The following is a 23449-nucleotide window of genomic DNA, read 5'->3' as shown; positions in this document are numbered from 1 at the left end:
ACCAGTAACCCCATAAGCCAAACAAGACGTAAAGCCCCGTGTCCATGCGTAATTTAGAGTGCTTAACGTCGCAGTAGGTGGTTGGCCACCACCTGCAGGGCTTGAGACACCTTATCGCGCCAACGGCTATAACGTCTCTCTTCTTTCTCCACTCGTAGCCCTCCCTCATCCCTTTTTCTTCGGCTTTCTCCCCCCCCCCTCTACCTCCCCTTGATTCTACCCCACAGTTGGGTATGATACTTGGTAAAACATCTTCGAGAGAAATTCACTCACGCGATGGCACGCGTGTGTATACATTCCATTCATTTGATATGTTTTTTTTTTGTCAGGTATCCAGAACGTGCGCCCATTACTTTCAATTTATGCCTCAAGCTCGATTCGGGCTTGAATTGGCGAACCGTCGTGTAACTCCCCGGTGTGTCCCTGTTTGACATCAGTCCGATCAATTATCGTCAAAGATTTGCACGATGGTGGCACGAGGGGCGAAGGGGTTGAGAGCATCTTGAGTATTTTGGAGAGTTGACACTGCAGATTATGCACAGGTAATTTTAATACCCAGTAGTTGTCTAGGAGGTTCGCGTCAGATTCAGTGGAGATTATAGTAGTAGAAAGGAATAGGAATCTTTCCTGTAGCAGTATCGAGTATCTTTCAGTGATAATGAAAGGAAAAAAAAATTATTTTGTTATAATTTAACAAACAACAAGCATTGATTCATCGTGCGTTGCCATATTTTTCTCCGATTTCCTGCGCAAAAGTTATAATTTTCGAACAAATTTTACCGTCACGGAGCCGGAACTGTCACGGAATGTTTCCTGAACGTTCCGCAATTTCAATCTGCATCGCTTGTGTAAAGTTACGATACTGTTCGGTAAAATTTCCCAGTCGATTCCGTAATCGATAAGCGAACTGAGAATTCTATAATTTTTATTTAATATTTCTGTCCGTGCATATTTATCGTGACGTAATTTCCTTATCAAGTAAAATTTCGAACTTGAAATATCACTCGCCCCAACGCAATTACATGACCCCCACTACTCGCCTACCATATCAACTTGAAAAAAAAATAAAATAAGAAAATTTGACAATGGAATATATCCCTCGGCAGCCAAACTGGTATACACACGATTTCAACAGAAACGAGTTCGCAAAAATGTATGCGCACACGGCCAGATTCACAAGGAGGGCTGTAAACCCGCCCCGAGGCTAAGATAGAGAAGAGGAAATTCGAAGAGGGGAGGTATATCGCTCTATATTCCATCCGAAATTTCACCCTATATAGGGCACAACTCTAACCCATGCTCCATATCACCCCTCGATATTCACTGAGACGTGTGCGGCCAAGTAGTTCTTCCTTTGTGTGTTAACACACACACACACATCCACGGCGAGAGGAGTTTCAAGTGATGAGAGCCTCACCACCGAGCCAGTGACCCACGATCCAACATATTGCTATTGTTTGAGAAGTCTGGAATTGCGCTGCGATGCAGCAACGCGATCTCACCCGAACAATCCACCAAAAACACCCCAATATACGAAATTGCGTGTGAGCAATTCATCGATTGTTAAACTCACCCACAAATCCCCCAAATTTATCTCTCTAACCTCGTTAATTGACGCGAGAATCATAAAAACCCGATGATTGCTCAAATATTATCGCGTGCGCGTGGTGAGGCCCCTGAAATTCTTCGATAATTGAGGTCTGACTTCTCGTCCAACGAAAGAAACTCTAAACGGAATTGCTAAGAAGAACTTATGACTATACTGTTAGAATATTTTTGAAAGTTAATTAATAGTTGCAATTGACATTCAATTTCACATCAGATTATTCGTGGAATAAATTAATGATAATCGGAATGAAGGAAAAAATTGATAAATATCATCAAAAAATAACGTAAAAATTATCTTTCGAGACGTCATTAGCGAATGAAGCAAAATTCATTAAAAATTCCCTAAACTTTGCCAAAGAAATTAGAAAAATAGATGCATGACTATGAATATTGAGTCATAAACATTTGAATTGAAACTTGAATGTCAGATATACTTTAATTTTCAACATTTACATTCAAAGTTGTTACCCCCGTCGCCCAAACATTCCCATATTGCCCGGACGCGATTTCCCCCATCACCTCGGAATGTTGCGTGTGTGTCGCCTACACCTCTACCTTTTATTTCGCCATTTTCCCTTCACATATGCGATAGACAAAACCGGGAATCCAAGACACGCAAACACACAAACGCGAGGCAACTGTGCGCCCCCGCGTGTGTTCACGCATATACTCGCAACAAATTAAACTCACGCACAGGGCACCCTCAGGCAGCGTTCCAACTAATGAGAGAGAAAGAGAAGAAATCCCAGCGAAGGAACTGATGATAAAGTCCCTTGAATTTGCGCAGATATCATCCCAGCCGGTTTTGATATTTTTCTCGCTTCTCCATCTAATGTCTTCTGTCTTATGTCACTGTCTGGTATTCATAACACATGGATAAGACACTCGTCGATTGCTTTTTACCTTTTTATCCCTTTTTTTCCGTGTTTTAATAAGAAAACAGCATATCTCATCTGTAGTTGTGATTTTTTCTCAACAGACGCGAGGATAAATGGGTTAAGGGCTGTGGTAGTCATCGACTGCGGGTGGTAACGGATGGCCCTCTCGGTACATGATCCTTGTTAAAATTTGTGAGCGCTCTTTTAATCGGAAATGGCTTTATTCCAGTAAATCCTCGAGGATAAATCAGTGGCTCATTCGAGTGAAAAGAGGATGAATAGGGATTGCTGGGGAATGGACCTGGTCTCGTATTGCCAGGTTTTTTTTCGGGCGCATTGGCATGCGGTGGTGAGTTTGGGCACATGTTGGCACCATGGGTGTTCGTCGGAATCCCTAATAAGTTCCGAACTAATGTTTTATCACGAATTAAGAGCCGTATAGGGATGAGATTAGCCCATTCCGAGTGACTTTTACGATGTAGTCTCCTCGGTTTTAGGTTTATGCTGTGCTTGAGACTCTTCGGACGAGAGTGGTCATCCAAAATGTTGGTTAATCACGCTATATGGGCATCGGCGTGGATAATCCATTCAATTGTGTTTCTATATTTAATGAACATTCAGTTGGGGACATTGCTGTCTTATATTCGCGTGAATCTAACGGTAGCGCAATTTTTCACAGAAAAATTTCGATAAACCGCTTCACCACAGATTTTTTTCAACTTGAAATTTCATCTGCTAGGTCTTAGTAGATGACAAATAACAACAAAGATGAAAAAAAAATTCAACAGATGTTTTTTTTTAATGTCAGGACTACTTGTTCAGAGTGTAATGCCATCACCACAAGCTCCGTAAATCCCTCCTAATAACGGAAAAATCATGAAAGAGGGAATAAAAAAATTGGGAGAAAATATTTGTATCATGTTTTGAAAGGTGAATTCGCCACGCGCTTAAGTCAACAAAACCCACCCCACGCAGCTATTAAACTCTCAAGAAAGGATTTCAGTGGTAGCCTTTTTTTTCTCATCGAGTGGTATCGGGTGGTGTGTTTTCCCAGAAATTGGCTCGGGGCACTCGATTTCATGGGAGGGAGCATCTCATCACAGCAAGGGAAAAAAAAATTCGATCAATCCTCGAGGCCATACTCAAAAATCAATGGGCATTAGTCTAGATCGAGAGATCAATGAACCCAAATCACTGAGATGAAATGGAGCTTCAAAAGAATACTTGAATGAAAGAAAATTCCTTGGGTATATATATTGACGATAAAATACACAATTCGAGTTGGGTTAGGGACAAGTCTAGGGTAACCAGGGTTATAATGTTTGTTGAGCGGGTGTACCTCGTTGGTACCTCTACTCGGTTGCTGCTTGTTTTGTCGTGTCGCGGTCAGGTACATAGCCTCTCAGCATTATGCGGTACGTTATGCTGATGGTTAACGTGATCGTTCGTTTGAATTGCTCATGAAATTTGTTATACCGAGTGACTGTCAATATGTCAACCAGCATTTTTCAGTTGAGATTAGTGACGCAAAATGATTGTCATATGAAGCAAAATTTATGTTTTAATTGGTGGTTACAAATTAATTCCATGCGATTCGCTGTCAAAACTGACGCATTATGATGGTCACAGCGGAATATCATTTGTCCAAATCTGGTGGTGGTGTCCATATCATCGCCAGCCGTGTACCACCTGTATCAACTCATAATCGAAAATCTTCGCTAAAATTGAGTTCTATTTAGAATCAATAGGCAACCTCCTAAGGAGATTACGAAGGACTCTGGGAATTCTCAGAGGTAGAGCACCGTCGTTCTTCCCCAGGTCTATATCCAATCTAACTAGTAATTTCAAACTTACATCAGCTTAACTTTTGGGGTAATCATGTGGTAGGTAAATTACATCACACGACCGAGTTTATAGAGTTATTGGACCTCTATCCCAACGGACTCTGTCTCACCAAGTGGAGTTACTGTACGACGATACCGATCACACCAGTTTCCACTTTACTTGTGTAGTTATGCATACATGGTGAATTGAGTACTTTCGTTGATCGGGCAAATATACCATTAGTCTGATTAACATTCCAATATTCGTGCCACTGATTTTCATCGGCAATCTCCATACGATTTTTAAATCCCCAGAATGCAATAACCGCAAATCATGCCAATCGTGCGCCTATCATTGGTTTTTAATGATATTTAACGCACATTCAATGCGGCAGATTAATTGAATATTACGGAATTATAGGCGTTTACCAGTGAGTATCTGTCATCGCAGCGTCTGGTTAATGAATTATCGGATAAACTTTGCGATAACTGATAAAAATTAGGAAAGTCGTTATTAACCGACTCCAATATCAATCAATACTCCTGGATTATAAATTACTGAAATTTTTCATTGGCCCCTGCAATCGATTTAAATGGCGCGGGAAAGCGCCGTTAGTGGAGCCACCTGACATCCATTACACCATAATTATTTCAAAGCTCTCATCGAGTTTGTTCAATCTATTTTCCAAATGAATTTATCTCTCCATTCGCAGCCTCCATTTTCCCATGAATTATCAGTCACAAGAAAATGCCAATGATTTTCTCTCGTCATGCCTCAAGTATCATTTGAAATTTACCACAATTCATCATTGACAATGGCTCTCTTATCAATTATACAATCTGTAAAATAGGGATTTTCTATCGGTACCATACCGTACCGGTAAATCTTTCGCACAATTTTCACCTCATACAGTGATTATTTTTTTATTATTCATTTCCAGGATCCAGGAACGCTACAATCAAGTCACGACTCGACATAGGCGTGGTGGCTTTTATACTTTCTAAGAAGATGGACGGTTCTGACCTCTCAAACGTTCCGCGTGCCTCGAGAGATGCTTTACGATTCCTTCACCATCTGTGTATATAGCAGCAATATTCCCCCACCCCCCATTGGAACAAACCGATCGACTCTATCGATTATTCAAGACTCGTAAGTTGTTTATGTCCATTATATCCCTCGACGTTTTGATCGTTGTACACGGGGCACAGACTATTTTGTACTTAACCAAGAGCTAAACCCAAGGTAGTAACCCGCTTTCCGCGCGGGATATATTCTCGAGGCGCCCTGAATCTAGATGGCCACGAATTTAGCCAAGAGGCACGCGCAATAAATTGTATTTAGTGCCTTCGGAGAATCTCTCTCCCTCCCTCCCTCGCTCCATGCATACACCAAAGGCATACACTGATTTTAAACGCTTTCTCTGGTGTGTCACATACTTGATAGAAGCATGAATAATTCTCGGTGATCGAAAGGGGGACTATTATCCTGGAGTTCAACATCAGAAAAACGTCGGGTGGGATATTAGCGTGTGACCATCATGGAATAACGTCGTTATCCTATTACAAAGAGGGTGAACATCGACACTATCGATATCTCCAAAGTCTGTCACTAATTCCTGGTCCTCATTGGTTCAGGTATCTGCGGTGGCTCATTTCAATTCGGAATTCATTTAATCTCAATCATGATTTTAGTCATTTCAGCGCGCGTTCGGTCTGATCCTGATCTAAAGACCACAAACATCGATACTATCGATATATCGAACATTTGTTATGGGCATTCCTCATTCGTTCAGCCATCTGTGGCGGTTAATTTAAATCCAGAACTCATTTAATTTCGAAATTTTCAATTATGATTTTTATAACTGTAGCTCATTCACTTCCGCAAGAAATAAAAAAAAATGGTGACGCCGTGAATGAAGGAAAAGGAAAAAGAGATGCCGACTGACTCTCCTCCCCCCCCCCCCCCCGTACCAAAATGATTCAAAGACAACGTCAGAAGTTGAATCTTGGCCTGCAAACGAGAGAGGGTTCCAAAAGAGAGTCGAGTCAGTCAGATACTCGATAGTGGGGGAATCGATTGGCCATGCGCACAAGAGGGTAGGGAGGGTTTTTCATGATAACGTAGTAAAGTTGTGGTGGAACAGTGAGGGACACCGATGACGAGACGAGGGTGTGGTGTGCAACATCATAAACGAGGAAAAGAGGTGATGAAGGGAGAAAGTCCCTGAATACTCGTGGAGGGAGAGAATTTACCCCTGCTATGACGTTTTGCGCCGGTCCGGTAATACTCGTTTATAGGGTTCTGCCACTGGCGCGCACTGTGTACGCAATGGAACACAGTGGGCTTTATATTTCCCCCCCTGTGAGCGACGGAGATGAGGGTACAACGTCATGTGACTGGAGGCGGTACCACACCCCCGGCGGGGGTGGTCGAGGAGGGGTATATTGGGGGGAGGGGGCGCCACGGCGCCTCACGCCTCGAGCCACAGTGCGACGTCGCGACGCGCCACGTGCGGTCCACTTTTGCCTATACAACACTAAAATCACTTCCTTCCTTCCTTCCTTCTTCCTCCTATCATTCGTGTTTTGCAATTGTCGTTGACAAATTGAGGAATGTTGATTAGGAGATAAGCATTTGTGCATTAATTCGTACGAATTTGTACGGGTATCAAGTCTCCTCCCTCCCTCCCTCCTCCCCCTCCTGCCCCCCCGCCCTTGGAAGTCTCCCCCTACCATACACTGAAGCGGTATTAACCACGCGATACCCGAGGGATTCAATGTATTGTTGACGAGCGAACGAGCGTCGTTGCCGTATCGGTCGCGATTTTACACCGAACGATATTGTTTACTTTTCAATTGTTCAAACGCTTTTCCGTTGATTTTTTGTTTTGGTTTTTTTTTTTTTTCGGTGAGGTGGTTCATGTACTGTGATACGAAAATTATTGATTCGGACACGTGTAGCTGTTGTAGAGGATAGGAAGACAGGATGTAAGGTGAGTTGAGGGGGTGGTTGAAATTTGGTGGATTCGGGGAAATTGTTATGATATTGTTAGGGATTGTGAAAGGAATTTTCGGTTGAATGTGGTCGATGTTATTGGGAAGGAAAAGCGATACAAAATATCGTGGAATTTCCCCGTCGGCTCGACTCAATGGCCAGTGTTTTGAATGAAAATTGTGATTTATTGGTTTATAAGAATGAAAAATTGACGATTCGTGACAGTGAAATAAAATGGGGGCAGAGTAGGGGAGACGTTGTGTGTAAATATGAGACTGTAAATACTGAGAATATTGTTTGCAAGGAGGAAAATATTTAATTGGATTTCTAGTTGTGCTGAGTTACTGGGTGTGTACTGAATAATAATGGATGAAAATAAAAAATTGAGAGGGGGGAAAGGAAAATAAAAGGTATACAGGTGGGTGAAAAAGTACGGGAGTTTTTCTCGGTTTGGCTGTGGGAAGGGGGTGGGATGAGGTGAGGAAGGGGCGGGGGGGGGAGAGGGTGGTTTGCTGCGTGGTACTGGTGGGTACGAGCTTGGCAAAGTTTTTGCAATTAAAAGTCAGTTGTCGCACCTCTGGGAGTCGTATTTAACTTTGCTTAACTAAATTCAGTTGACGGAACGCCCCGGGGACCCGAAACGTCGTGGGTCGTGTAATCCACGGATTCTCTCTTTCTTCTTTTCACCCCCTTCCATCTATTCTATCTCACTTTTAACTTTTCTTTACGTTTTAATCTCTAATCCCCCCGCCTCATATTTTCACTGTGGTTTTTCTCAGCAGTGTGGAAAAGCCCATTGTTCATTGTATTTATCACTTTGAATTTCGCTGACAAGTTACATAATTGTTTGAGGGAAATATAATTTTTGATTTTACAGATCAGTTAGAGCGGCGATGTCGTTTTTACCGGGCACGTGAGTGGATTGTGAGAGGACTGAACATTTGATTTGGTGATTTGTTTATTGATCGTGATAGTCTTGCTGCAACAACGAGTGAAACCAGCGTCAACATGTCTTATCTGGCCTTGGACTCCAACGCATGGCAGGTGAGTCAAAGAAAGCGTAGAAAACTGTTTATTGATTGTGACGTCATAGTTATCGTTTCCCCGAAATTTTTGACAATATTCCCGGTCCGCATTCACGAAATCACCGTTGAACGCGGATTGAAATACGGATTCAGTAATGTGGAATATTATGGGGAAAATAATTGCGAAGATCGTAAACTTCGTAGATAAAATTATAAAATTCTGGAATGGCTTCCTAATTATAATTAATTCGTATGAATTCTTTTCTTCTCGTCAACTTCCCCGGCGGCCATAACGGTCGTCACGGTGGGTGAATTAAATTTATCGAGCAAATATGAATTATAGCAAATATCCGTTCAGTTTATTGAATGTAAATTCACCGATTTTGGGTATCATAATAATTGGCCAAGAACTAATGCTATAGTCCTCCATAATCTGCATTAGATACTAGATACTTCATTATTTCTATCTCCAAACTCAGTAAATAGTAATATATGATGATCAATTTTGATTCCAAGTTGGAGAAATTTTCAAGCAGATGACAATGAAACTCTTAGAAGTGTTGTCAATTTATTTTCCCTGGTATGTTAATTTTTACTCCCCTGGCGGACTAATTTTGACTTTCATTCGGGTGAAATTTAAATGCTTCCGGCAAGCATATCACACAATTTCCTCCAAAAATTATTCCCAATACCATAAATAATGCATCATAGACCGCGATTAATCATTGACCCGTTTTTCGAAATCAAAACGTTGATTTCTCTCTGAATTTAACGTTTGAAAATTCTCGTCGGCCTCAATGAATGGTCCCTCCCAACCCGATAACTCGATGAACGTATGCACGATTAATCTTCATATAACCTGAAAACTAGATTCACGTAGATTTATTTAGTTAACCCAATTCTGTCTACTAGATTGGTAGTTCACCAGCGTTAAAGGAGCCTCACGCGATTATCACCTTAAACTTCATCTCTGATACAGTAAACCACTCTATACTCGGTGTATCAGGATAGGCTTCCTCTGTTGCTCTCATCTGATCTCATTGTCGATCCGCTAAACGGATCTACCTCCACCCTCCCCTTATCCTGAAATACACGAAGTTCTCTTAAATGCCGCATGAATATTTATACAACGGTCCATCGCGAAACTATATCTTCTAGTCCGTGAGAAAATTTTGCCTTTCGTGACTATGATCCTAGTGTTTCAAGACACGAATGTCTGAAATCTCTTCTCCAACCCCCCCCCCCCCGCCCACTTTCCCCACCCCCCTAAAATATATGAAGATGTAATTTTCCTGCACGGAGGGGAATATTCAGTAAAAATTACGTATTTTTTCCGTAATTCCTGAGCGAAGTGCAGTTGTAGACATTTTTACAGAACTTGCAAAATTCTTTCTGAAGGTTCCGTCATTTCTATCTGAATCGTCTGTGACAAATGACAATTCCGTAATCGGTGGACGAAGAAAAATATTCAGGAAAAATTACCGATCTTCGTGAGTGAGAAAATTTCCGTTACGGTATCGTAAAAATGACGGAACATTCCGGAAACAATTCTCCTCCATTAGATATCGCTCAGAAATAACGGAAATAATACGTAATGTTCTCCTGAATATTGTTCCCCATGTTGCTCACTTGTGGAGACTGAAAGCCCGAGAATATTTCAAATCGACGCTGTGTACTCTGTTGCGAATCGTCGTTGTCTGGAAATTCTCCACCTGGGGCGACAATCGATAGACTACTTCACAGAGTTATAGAAGTGAGATAGCGAGAATGGTCTGTACAGGGCAGGAGCCAGGAACGAAGCTGTGAAATATTGGACGTAGGGCGAAGCATACTGGGGACGAATTCTCCATCAGACTTTACACAGTAGATGAAAAAAAAAATCTACAAAAAGGGAAATAAAAAAAAATTGTCGAGCAATATGTTGCTACTTTACCGGAGAATATATCCATCAAACTCAACCCAAAATTGGAATAAAGTCCACCGGAAATGTGGAGGTAAATCGGGAAATGAAGTTAGTGGGCCCTGGGGAAAATTCAATTTCCAGTAAACCCAACGGATTTAACGTCGATGAACCCTAATACACTCCACGTCGTCCCCCATAGTCAAGTACCCATTGACTTTAAATACTGAAGAACCAAACTTGGTTCATCCCTTTGTGCTGACAACTCATCGATGACCCTTGACAAAACCAAGTGATTGTGTCGTCACGATGTTATTCATGATTTTACCCTCACGTACGATAGACAAATTCCCCTGGAAGGGCCCCAATTGTCGATTTGAGTCAGAGTCAAGGGGATATTTTTACACTGACAGTGAAATGAAACATCTATTTGCACATTTCTCAATAAGGATGATCGTGGTCGCGTGGCAGTCGCGAGTGCTGGGTCGTGTCACTCGGTCTTGGAATAACACAGGGGCTGGATTTAATACTCTTCGGGATGATTTCCGGAGACTGGGCACACAAGGGCTTCATTTATTATTGACCGCTGAGAGCGTGAGAGTGTCTGTGATGACACTATTAGACTCCACCAGGTTAACGGGGCGTGAAAAATTCAGGGAATTTTATGGGGAATAATGAAAGACGTTGTTGCACTAAAAAATTGAAAAATGTTTCGCTGCGAAGGATCTTCAAGGAGTTTGTCAAAGAGTCATTGAAGGATCTTGTCAAATTATGGAAAAATAGATTTTGTTTTGAATTATGTTTGAAAGAGGGCTTTCCAATCAATTTTCAATGGAAGACGTGAGTCGTAATGGAAGTCCCACCATTTATTTAGTTACCATATTTAGTTTATTTAGAAAATTGGAATGGGCGCTTCAGGAAGACATTTTTACGGTCAAAGTAAAAATGTAAATTACTCCCCAACGAAGTGTCTTTCAAGTTTGAGATAGCGTCTTTCACGGTTAGGAAATCATAAATTACGATCTTAATAGAAACGTGTTTTACGATTTACTTATGCGTATTTTATGAAAAAACATCGTATTTTACGCTTGAAACAACTTTTCTTTTCTTACTCGTTAATTACGTTCATGTAATCGTAATTTACGGCGATTTTTAGCGTAATTTACGCTTCAACTTCAAGCATAAAACATGCTTCAGAAAGCTTAAGCACGATTTCTTAAACGTAATTAACGGTTAGGTTTTTCTGTGTATAAGAAATTAATACTTCTTCATTCAGCACTCGGCGAAAAGTTGAACTTGCAAAAACAGTTTAGTAGTCATTCTGTTGAGAACATCATTGAACTTTTTCTTAAGAAGAAGAGAGAGGGAAAGAGCGAATTGCTCAATCTCAAACTTCCCTCAAAGTGCAATAAAATTCGATGGTTGTGAACGACAATAGACCTATTAAATTAATTGAAATTTTTTAATAATTGACCTTGACTTTGCGATTTTTGTTCATTTTTTCATAACATTGGATATTTTGTATTTGAAAATTCCTTGGAATCAATTTGGTATGGTCAGTGCGATGCCTTTCAGATCCCTGATCTACTCCAAAATAATAAGTTCTTCGTATAAATGAAGTATGCAAGAACTAATCCGTGATTCACGATTTTGCATGGTGATATAAATGGGGAACAGTTGGTGGCTACATCAAAAAAAAAACCCACCGGCACTTCAAAGTTACACGTTGAAGGAGCAGTTGGAGGGGATAGGGTGGAATACGCAAGTTCTCTTTACTCATTGGGCAATGTAGCAAATGAGAGAGATGAGGTATTGGGGGATAGGAGGCAACTGATGGGGAAGGGTGAACGAAAAATAAATGATACCTGAATTAGTATAATCGCGTGATGGTTTGCTAGGGAAATACGCGAGGGTTAGACTCTTGGTGGAGTTTGGAATTGTAGGGGACGACAAATTGCGTTTGAATCTAATTTTGGTTTGAAATAACTATGCCATGCATCATAGATTTCAAATGGATGGGCTTGATCTTTGAATTTTTGACGTTGGGATATTCTTATTTTTCGATTGTTTTAGTTTATCATGATATAAAACTTCAATAAAAATCCATTCAAGAGGATGATTGTAAAATTTATTGGCAAAAATGTTCCTCTCGTCAATGGAATCTGCTATTTATTTGTCAATTCTCAGGAACCGAATTTTTATATTCCACTAATTCCTCCATTTATTTATTAGTTTATATTTTTAGAAAACATGAACTTCTCAAAAAAAATCCCTGTCAGTGTTTTATCGGATTTTTAACAAAAAAAAACCTGTCATTTTTGCGTTTCTTGCAATTATTAACTTCTTCTCGATTTTTGGAAATGGATTTAGGGTCATGTGTTTACGGGTGGATGCATGAGGGATTGTATGATTCAGTGGAGGGAATACAAGGTGAATAAATGATGGGTGAATTGTTAGAACGGCGTGATGGTGATTCGTAGGCGATATACTGGTCGGTGGTTCGTTGTTTAAACTCTAATGACAATGCCAAGTGGACGAGGTGGTAACAGTTTGAACATGGCCTACCCGAGGTACATGCTCCATTCAGCTGGAACACATTTTCGTTGTATTACGAGGTACAGCGTTGAAGGGCTTGGAGGCACTTTGTAGAAGAGTGTCGGTGTACATTCTTGAATAATACAGATGACAAATTCAGTTGGGTGTATGGTTACAGAACATTTATTCAAGCATCCTTGAATATTGGGGAAGATAATGAAGAATGGGTAGAGAGAGAGAATACAGACAAGCGAGATTGTTTGATTCAGCGAGTCTCTTTTTAGTTTTAAACAAGAAATTTCTTGCAATCGTCAGAATCTTCTCTTATTTCAAGACCGAGTATGAGAAATGCGCTGAATTATATTGGTCTTGCAGTGGATATTTTTATGTTTTAGTCTAGAATAATGTTTCCATTCTTGGAAGATAAATGGAAGCAAAGTTGTCAGTGATATCATTAGAGAAACAGGAAAATTTTCTTCATGAAAGAATGGATCACAATAAACAAATAAGTCTGAAACACTGCGAAATAGTTTATAGTATATATGTTATTAACGCGAAAAATATTCAGTAAAAATTACGTAGAAGTTTCGTTATTCCCGAGTGATAAAAAACGTCCAATTAAAATGACGAAGGGTCTAATTAAAAGTACGGAACGTTCCATAAATATTACGTAAATTACTGAGCACTATTTACTTCTATTCTATTTTCTCTTTTCTCTTCTATGTTCTTGAATAACTATTGGCCTACTTGTTCTTTAGTTTGAGAAATTAATTTGAGACACTTCAATCAAAAAATTAAAAGGAACTCATTCAGTTCATTTCTGCTCAATTATTTCATGAAAATTGAGAAAAAAATTTTAAATTATGAGGTGAACACTCGAGACTCGCGAATTAATTCAAAATTCATTATCGTCTATTAATTATCGTATTCTCATCTATCGCAGGAACCACTGGGTCAATTCAGATTGTCTTGAAAAATTAGCGCATCTCCATATACGCGATGAATGAAGAAAATGATATTTAATTTAATGATAAATTTTTTAGTCTCGTTTTTACCAGTTGATGAAGAATCATGGAGAATGAAGAAGAGGTAGGGAGTAATAATTTTCCTAGTCGCTGTTTAATTCGGCACAGCCATCAGACACGGGTTTAGTCGCGATCAGTCAGCCTCTTTCTCTCATCCCTTTCGTCTCTCTTTTTTTTTTTACCTTCAACTCGTTCTGCTTCCAGTAATTAAGAACTCGAGTGGCAAAAGCGATGCGAAAAGAACTGCAGAAGGGTGTGTATATATACACATTTCTATACACGAAGAAACAGGTCCTATTTTCCTTCACTATGACGAAGTGAGAAATATCTGGTAGGTGAGGTAGACAGATGGAGACGCTGATGCCACGATGACACTTTGCTTTGTTCTGTTATTTTTTCCCTCTCTATCTTCCATTTTTTACAGTAAAAACATACCGAGTATCTGCACAGTGTATTTCGAGACAAAGGAATAATGACTGTAGTCCAGTGTTCAACTAATATTTGCTCGTTACTTTCTCGAGATTTTTTTCAAAAACTGAAGATGCCAGTCTTTGATGTTTTCTCGACACAGAGAGATGATTCTGGAGTTGAAAATATTGTTTGCAAAAATTTTTCATTCGTTTGTTAGGAAAAGTTGATGTTTAAATGTATGAGTAGTTGGTGAAAAATACGTTCACACACGGACATTGAATATTCGTCATAAACTTTGTTAGCATTTCACGATTTCTTAATTCCTCAAATCGTTCTAAGTTGTCCTAAAAATTAATAATCACCAATCCATAAATATTTTATTATCAACATTCTAATTGTTGAAATTTGCACAATATTTTTTTTCGTGCGTGACAATTCTCTCATCATTTGCCCCCCACAATTTTCCCCCGAAAGACTGAAAATTGTATAGAGCTGTAACCAGAGACTCATCCAAACCCACCCCCTGCGATGATGTCGGATGGTAGAATCACGTTAGCCAAATTAACCATGAAATAGACTCCCTCCGCCCTTTAGTGTCCCTCGCCCCCCATCCGCAAAGGGCTCAGACATCACTGGGTAAAACCCACTAAACCGAGTGTACAATCACTTAACGTTTTCTCTCTGCCAACTTCACCATATCTCGGCAATAATTGTTCAACACATCCCAGGTGTACAACAAAATGCCTTCAAGGTATGATAGAGTGGGCTTCTCTTGAGTTCAACGTGTTGCACGTTGATTCTCAACATTTTGATTCACGAGCACACACATACACATATACCACACAACAATCTAACCCATTGACAAATAAGAAGGGCCCGGCCTTTTTCTCATTAGCGGCACTTTGAGCATAACCCGCCCACGTTATGACAAACTAGATTAATTTGCTGGATAGCATTGGTGGGCTCTTCACCAACGACTGGAGATCGTTTATTACAAAATTACAACTGTCAGTGAGGCACCACAGCTAGGGAATGAGTGTCTTGGGGATGGCAATAATAACAACTGCACCTGTCCACAGATTCATGGACACAAAAAGAGAGAATGGGCCTGTTGTGACAAGACTTGTCCGCAGCTTCGCATGATGAAGATTACCCCCACGACGTGGTATTTTATTTATCACTTGTTTTAGACAAATGTGTTTTTTTTTTGGTTTTGTTTTCTTCTGAATTCCCTCGGTGGTCTCTCCATCGTATAATGCCGTAAACGTTGACCCCGTTCTATTGGCCACCACGAGATTATTATTAGTTTTTTTTCCGTTGTAAAAATTGGGATAGCCTTAAAAAAATATTCAGAGTAGAAATTTTTTGTGGCGGTCAGTTGAGAGAGGGAGGGGAAGTGAGGGGGTTTATAACTCACGTCAGGCAGGTAATTAGCCGCTTTTGGCCAGCTGTAATGGACCCGCGAAGGCACTATAAGCGAGAGACCCCTTAACTTATTCAAATGAACTGGTAAACCCATGTCCAGCGTCAGGCCAGGCACGGGCCAATATAGAATAACCATTTATAAGACCACTATTCCATTCGATTCACATGTGCTAGGTGTATTCACCTTAATTTTTAATCTCCTTTGTTTCATTTATTTTGGGATATTTTAATTGCAATATGTGGATTCTCCGGAGGGATAGAGTGGTGGAACGGACAGGGGTGGGTGAGGGAACAACGAGATGTGGATGTGATTTGTTTCCAATGGAATTTGAAGGGGATGCTTCCAAAGAGAGAAAAAAAAATTGAAAAGGTCGGATATTGATTTTATGTTGAGCTCCAAAAGTGTGATTTGAATTTTGATTGCGAAGGCATGGAGAGATCGCGTAACAGGATAGTCCACGCTTTGCCAGGCTCACAAGGACCCTTGAGTTCGCGGGGAGGTTAGTCGACCGTAAAATTGAAGGAATATATGGTTTTAAAGTGACGGACCAAATGGACCCAACAACGGGCCTTTTCTAGTCGAGTATCTAAAGTAAACAGAATAACAACAAGTGAATCCGGATTTTCAGGAAAAATTCAGGATTTCATAAATTTTATTTGAAGTAAAAAATGGGGAGATTCAGTACCTTCGAGGGGTGCAATCCGTGATTGAATATATATTTTTCGGAATTTTAATCATTAATTTACACGCCCTCAGAGGGAGTAAAAATACATTTTTGAAAAGTTTGTCGTATCAAGGGACTCATCTCTCCAAAAATTGTTAAAAAAAAATATTTTATCCGGAGAGGAAAGAAATTTTTTTCAAGAGTTTGGATACATGACTTTAATGGTTTTTAATTCAATTATTTAAATATTTTTCAAATCGTTTGGACCAATTTTATGGGCGCGTTATTTCATATCCAATTTTCTGCATTTGGTTTTTTAACCAAACCACAAACACAGGACGTTATTCAATAGGTTATTGCTTTTGTTAACTAAACATCCTTGAATTAAATATCATTAAATGGCAGATAAATAAATGAAAGCTTTAGTCGGCATTCACCAGAAAATCTAATTTCCTATGGGCTTATTTGACACTTCATTAGCGAACAGTACAATATTCAACGTGTTGACTATTGATCGGGTTTCTCCTTCTCCCCCTCTCCCCTCTCTCCATGCAGAATGTTTTCCAACAAATAGGATATTGAAATTGAAAAACAAACCGCATTCGAAGGATTAACCGTCAATGGGTTTGAAAAAAATCTAATTTCGGGGCATAAATAACCCCTTTCGTCTCTCTCAAATTGTAAATGAAAAATTACTTTTAGTTGACAAGTTTAACTTTTCATTTGTAACAGCTGATTCTAGTCCAATTGATTCAATAATTTTCATGGAGTACTTCAGAAATCCAGAACTTTTAGAGTAATGAAATGGATAATAATTTCGTCTGATAAATTTTTACAATTTTTAAAATTGTTTAGTTGAATTTTTAAGGAGAAATTTCATTTCGATGTCTCGAATCAACTGGATTTTTGCCACTTGGCGTTAAAATAAAATCCACTCGAGTATCCTCACCGTGCAGGACCCAAGAAAAATACCACGAGGAGGGGGAGGGGGTGTGCCAGAAACAAAACCAAAAAACCATCTAACGTCGTGAGTAGGCGTATTTCATAGACGAAACTTTCTTGAGATGATTACGATCTTCCGCGTAGCATAATTCGATAATGATATGAGGATGAGCGAATTTTTATGATAAAAACATGCTAATCCCAGCATTAGTCGTAACCCAAGATGACTATAATCTTGATTCTGTTTTTAAAAAAATGGCTATTAAAACATCATTGATGCCGCAGGAGAGAATTTTCATGATACTCATAAGATATTGTCAACTGCCTAAACACCGCATTATTTTCTCCTCAAACCCCATAATCCCCATAACTCTGGTCCCTCTTGCCTGCTTATCCCACCCCCTTGAACGTGAAATATGGATAAACAAACTCGTAAGTGTTCTCGCCGGTTAATGCATCCCCATCTCATCCCCGTGATTTAAGTCTCGCTCGTCCACGTTCTCCAAGAATTTTTTTCAAATACGTAAAATTTACAAAAAATATACAGATGTATCGTCCTATTTAGGGGATTCCTTCAGTGAATTTTGGATGCAACTGAACTCTTAGAAAATGGCTCTAGCAAGATATTGTCAACCACCTAGACATCATATTATTTACTCCCCAATTTCCATAACTTTCATATCCCTCAGTTCCCCTTGACTGTGAAATATGGTTAAACAAACTCGTAAGTGCTTCTCACCGGTTAATCCATCCCAACCTCATCGTCTCTCAGTCCATTCTCTCTCGTCCACGTCGTCCAAGTATTTTTCTCTCCTCACCTTCAAGCACTTGAGTCCCCTCCCAGCCTCCCCCCCTTCTTCTTCCCCCCTTATCCACCCGGTTGTATCCGGCGCGTCGGTCCAATATCTCGTGGCTCCAATTAGTTCTGAACGTTCGTCCCGGTGTTTCGAGACGTTATGCCAGTGTGTTGCGCGCGCGAGTATTTCTTTTCCTTCGTAACCCTCAGCTTCATTAAGAAACGGTAATGTGTTTTGTTTTTCTTATTCATACCAATCTCCATCTCTCTCATTCTCTCACATTTATGCCGTTGTTGTACCGAATGCCAGGGGAACGCTTTTAATAATCCTCGAGAGCATCGCTCAGAGATTTATTATTTTCGGACTATACGCTACCCTGGACAAAGTCCATATGGGCCCTGTACGAATACTAACGTACTTTTATTTATTTATTTCTTATTTATTTCAATATGTAATTTTTATTTTTTATTTTACTTTCTTCCGTTTTCGGCAACAACTCCTGTACAATTTACTAGCGAATTCTTCAAACTTATTTTGAATAGACGATTGTTTTATGATATTTCAGGGCGGCACATATGTTGTATATATCACGGGTATATTCACGTGTCTTCGGGTTTCCTTTGATTTAACGAGCCATGGGTGTCGGTTATGTGCACTATCACTGAGCCCACCCCATTACCAAGGCACCTCTTAAACCCACCCCATTCCACCGATATAAACCAAACGGCCCCGTAGTCGGTAAATTAGACGTGAAATTTTCTCTCTCTTCTTCATCGTTCAGGAGCCCCCTAAAAATACAATTAACGAGTCGTTTAACGGGTTTGCCGATTCTACTCTCAGTTTGTTAAGATTCTCAAATAAAAATAAAAATTAAAAAATATTTAATCTCGAATGGTCTAATGATGTTTTTAATCAACATTTTATTCAACAGTATTTCAGAATGAATTTACAAAAATTAAATTCAGTCAAAATACATCAGCAGGTAGTCTAGTGTGCTTTCGTCGTTCTTACAACATCTCAAACAGATGAAATAAAATGAATGAGAAGGTGTCGGAGAATTCTCAAGCCCCACGGGATACCGGAACCCCCGCGGTGAACACACGACTCCCGTGAGAGCCCCTGGTTTTTTTTATTTTTTTTTATTCATTTATTTTTTTTCGTTACACAATCATCATTGTCAGGTGCACCGAGACCCAGTAATTTGTTTATTTTCTTGAATGAAGTATTTTACACATCGTTAATAAAAATAATCATCACGTGATACCACAAATACATTGAATTTCACTCGTGTATTATACAAGGGTTGAGGGCTTTTGGTGCCCTGTAATTAACCGGTAGCTCTTTTACTCGTGAGAGTGAGCAACTCTGACCGTTTAACCTGGCCCGTTTATTGGCCGTTTATATTGGTTATTTTTCGAGGGAGAGGAGGGGAGGGGGGGGGCAGGGGGCTGGGGCCCGCCCTCCGGCACACCATCAGCCCGCGGCCCACGTTCATCGTATACCGGAAAACGGAAGTAAAACCCAAACGTGAGAGAGAAAAAGAGAGATGAGAGTGTGTGAGCTTCTACTGTGGTACTGGTTACGCTCGCGTGCCACTTCCCCTGCTCTCCACCATCCCCCCCTCCCCCTTTTCACCCTCTTGAATTTGCCGAAATTATGGATAACTCGGATTTAACGTTTCAAGGTAATTGAATCATTAATTATGGATCTACCATAGTTATTGGGTACATCACCATTAGCATTTAATTCAATGTTATTCTCAGGTTGTTCATATTCCGGGTGATTGCGAGATAATTTTTCATATTTACCAAAATTATTAATTTTATATGGAGAATTAGTTTGGTGAGATTTAAACCTATGGAGAATTCTAGTGGAAGAAATAGGGATATGTTGATGGTGTGGGTATTTGCAGGGGAATTTTTGACGTACAATTTGCAAAAACATTTTGATAAATGGATTAATTATTTGAGCTTATTTTCGATTACTTTTTGTATTGGCCGGATATATTTTTTATGAACCATTTTCTTCGCCTTCAACCCCCACATCCAAATAAATTGTTGTTTCAATTTTCTAATACCGGACCCTAAACTCTAACACACCGTCAACACTGAAGTGGCCCCGTCGATCACTGCAGAGTACCTCGTCCTCTACCCCCTCGCCACTCCTTCCCACCCCCAAATCCCCTCAACAAGATCATGATTTTACCAGTGGCACGTGTTCACCGAGAACCTTTTGTTTGTCTAAGTGAAAGAGTACTTCATATTTTATGTACCACTACCCCACCGGTTTATTAGTCACTGCCATTAATTGGAAGGGGGAATTTGCTGAGTAAATGTATCGTTTACTCGAGTGTTCTTCATCGATCTTCTTCTACTCGTTAATTTATTGGATTATTTTTTCCACTCATTCCGGTGGTTGAATTGCGATCGAAGTTGCCAAGAGCGTTTCACACCTGTCAAAGTGACGTGGCTACTTCTGAACTTTCACTTGGCCCACCATGGGCCATGTCTGTATAGAATACGATAGAGTGATTAATGAGTTGAGTCATTGAGATGCACTGGAAACCGATTAATTCGGTGGTTTGTAAATTTTACCCGGCGGGCAAAATCACGAATTATACAGTTGGCAAATGAGGATATAACACGCCCCCAATAGTGAATATTGGTTAGTCCATTCGATTGATTGGTGAATATTTATCTGATGAGTTTTATGGAAAAATTTGTTGCCATTTTCTATTGCTGAAGGGTTAGATTAATTGGGAGTGAGGTGAAACAAGTGTTAAATACACACCTGGTGCATTAGAGGTAAAAAGTGGTCATATCAAGTGGGGCTATTGCAATGATTACCCGTAATTAATTCTATAACTACCTGCCTGACTAAATTGGGTTATTTTTACGGGTAACATTTCAATCAACTCGTCAACGTCCCCCAGAGCTATACCAAAACTTTCGAGTCTGCAATTAACGGGTTAATTGAATCAATATCGTCTTTCCGATAGGTATTTACCGGGGTATATCGTTGCTGAATCATTTCATCAATTTTTTCGGTGGAGATGTATCAAATTGCCCCATAATCTGATGTTATTCACCTCATTATCGCGATTATTCTTCACTACTACTGATTTTATTTCGAGGAATAGTCGGAAGTGACATATTGCTTCTTATCCTGCGGTATTTGTGTCTCTAGATCGAACCCATGTGTCATTTCAAATGAAAACTGTCATAACTCGCAAATAATTATGAAGTATTGCGACAGTTGCAAATGAAAAAAATTAATTGAATATTTTCGAGCAATTTTCCGTAATTGTCACGGAGTTTCCTGAAGGTTCCACAATTTTTTTCTGTAGACGATGAACGAATTTTGCGAGTTTCGTAATTTTTTCTGAATATCTTACCGTGCAGCATTCATAAAGCCACGAAGACCTCCCCAGATATATCTTCACATTTCTCATCCTGTTTTCTGAAGGTCTTTCGTTGGTTGTAAGCAAAGACGACCTGTCACGCAATCGTCTAGAAGTGCACACCCATCATCCATCTAATACCCCTCGACGCTCAACTTCCACTGCATTTCAATACAAAGAGAAACCCAAAACTGATGGTTAATTATTTTCACCGAGCGACGTTCAATCTCCGTATAACGTTGGCCATAACACGAAAAGGGCTCACCACCTCGTTTTCCTTTTTTTTTTTTCTTTTCCCTCCTCGACTCTCTTTTTTAGGTTTGGCGCCACGCGCCGCCACGTGTCCCGAGCCGGGGTTGTGCCCGCGGTAAAAAGGAAACGAACACCGTGTTTGGCCGAGGGATTTTGAGAGATCCTCGAGAAGTCCAATAGTGTGTTACCGATAGTCTCTTCTCTCGTGTCATAATAACAAAAAATATCCCCGTGCACTTCATACCCTCTCCCTCTCTCTCTCTCTCCAACTCCGCAACTTGCGGAAGATTAAATAATTAAATCCTGTACCCGGTCTTTTTTTTTCAACTTCTCGCGGCAAGATTAAATAATTAAGTAATCAAATGCCCCATTGGATTTACGACGGCTCCTCCCACTCCATGAACCCAAGTGGAATGAGGGTCTGAAGAACGTCAATTACCGCGGATGTGCGCACACGAGTATCGAAACACGAGAGTCACGAGAAATGTGATGATAAAAGAGTCGAACGAAGTGCAGTACAATTCTGAAAATGAGGGCATACAATTGAGGAAGGTGTAACGAGCCAATGTACGGAATAACTTCCCGAAAGAAAAAAAAAAATATATTTACCATCAAAAACTGGGCGGTATAACCTGCTGCAGTGTGCCACATAGTTACCCGGAGGGTGAAAGGTGTTACTTGGATAATTTTTGACGCCCCGATATCTCACCACTGACATGAGAGAAAAGTACCGAGTGTCGGTTACTCGATTCACTGTACTCTAATTCAAAAAAAAAGAAAAAAATGCAGTTTACCTTTTTTTGTCCCGCCAGCGAGAGTGGCAATCACGGGACGCGTGGGATTTGGGACAGCTGCATCGCCCGTTCAAAGCTGGGGCAAAAACGATTAAACGTTGAATTATGCTAAACGCTTTTACCCCGAGACCATTCTATACCGGGGCATTGGTGCACTACCCGTTGGGCATATGCGGATCCAAATGTTGAATAAAAATTTTTTGTTTCTCTTCTATATCACTCCAGTGAATATCGGGTTTTGACTACAGGTGTTCATGTTGATTAGGAGGTTGAGAAAGAAAGAAAAAAAAATCAATCGATGATTTTGGTAATCGCCTGAAGCACAACATGAGTAATTACACAGTTGTAATTCACAATTGCCAACAAATTCTCTCATCTGAAATGCACATTTCGTGTCCACACCTCTCTGGAGGCCATCCCCAGTGTCTGGACAATATCCCATACACATTTGCACATTTCGATCGATGATGAATGCAGTTGGATTAAACGTTTGGGGTTGATGCCAGTGGATATACCCGGTTAAATGCCTCAACATATTCACCACAGCCCTTCACACATATACACAAATGTATGTGCGCGATAACGTCGCTCCTCTTGTCCAGGAGAGGGTGGCTACGTTCACCAAGAGTCTACGGATATACAACCGGAGCCGATAGCTTCGGGCTGATAGATGTTGGCTAATTATGTGCCCGAGAAATCCTTCGAGAGTGTGCTGTGAGCGCAAGCCGTTGTGCTTGAGCTCTTTGGGTTGCCCTCAAGAAAATTTCTCTCTCTCTCCCTCTCTCTTTTTCACTCCACCCCCTTCTCTCTCTCTCACCCCTCTGTTCACTTCCCCCATTGGTACCATATCGGCAATACCAGGACCTCCAGTAACTCCTCTGTACACCCGACCACCCATTCAATCGGTGAAAAAATAAAAAAAATCATTATCATTAAATAAAAAATATAATAATCGTGTCATACACCGCTGCGAG

The 23449-nt window shown here is 40.2% G+C and overlaps 1 protein-coding gene across 2 annotated transcripts in view; it reads left to right on the top strand.

Annotated features, from left to right (window-relative positions):
• Window positions 1-6801: 6801 nt before the first annotated feature.
• The window catches only part of Tfap-2 (Transcription factor AP-2), a 97092-nt gene continuing 80444 nt past the window's right edge, over window positions 6802-23449 (top strand). The window contains exons 1-2 of one of the 2 annotated variants that reach the window (XM_064131080.1): window positions 6802-7302; window positions 8187-8348. In XM_064131080.1, the coding sequence (XP_063987150.1) occupies window positions 8313-8348 (36 nt within the window). In that variant the 5' untranslated portion in view covers window positions 6802-7302; window positions 8187-8312. Of the gene's footprint in view, window positions 7303-8181; window positions 8349-23449 lie in introns of both variants that reach the window. The other variant, XM_064131079.1, reaches the window with a different exon arrangement.

The sequence above is a fragment of the Diachasmimorpha longicaudata genome, chromosome 11 (assembly GCF_034640455.1).
Source record: "Diachasmimorpha longicaudata isolate KC_UGA_2023 chromosome 11, iyDiaLong2, whole genome shotgun sequence".
Lineage (NCBI taxonomy): Eukaryota > Metazoa > Arthropoda > Insecta > Hymenoptera > Braconidae > Diachasmimorpha > Diachasmimorpha longicaudata.
This window is presented reverse-complemented; position numbering and strand designations above follow the sequence as displayed.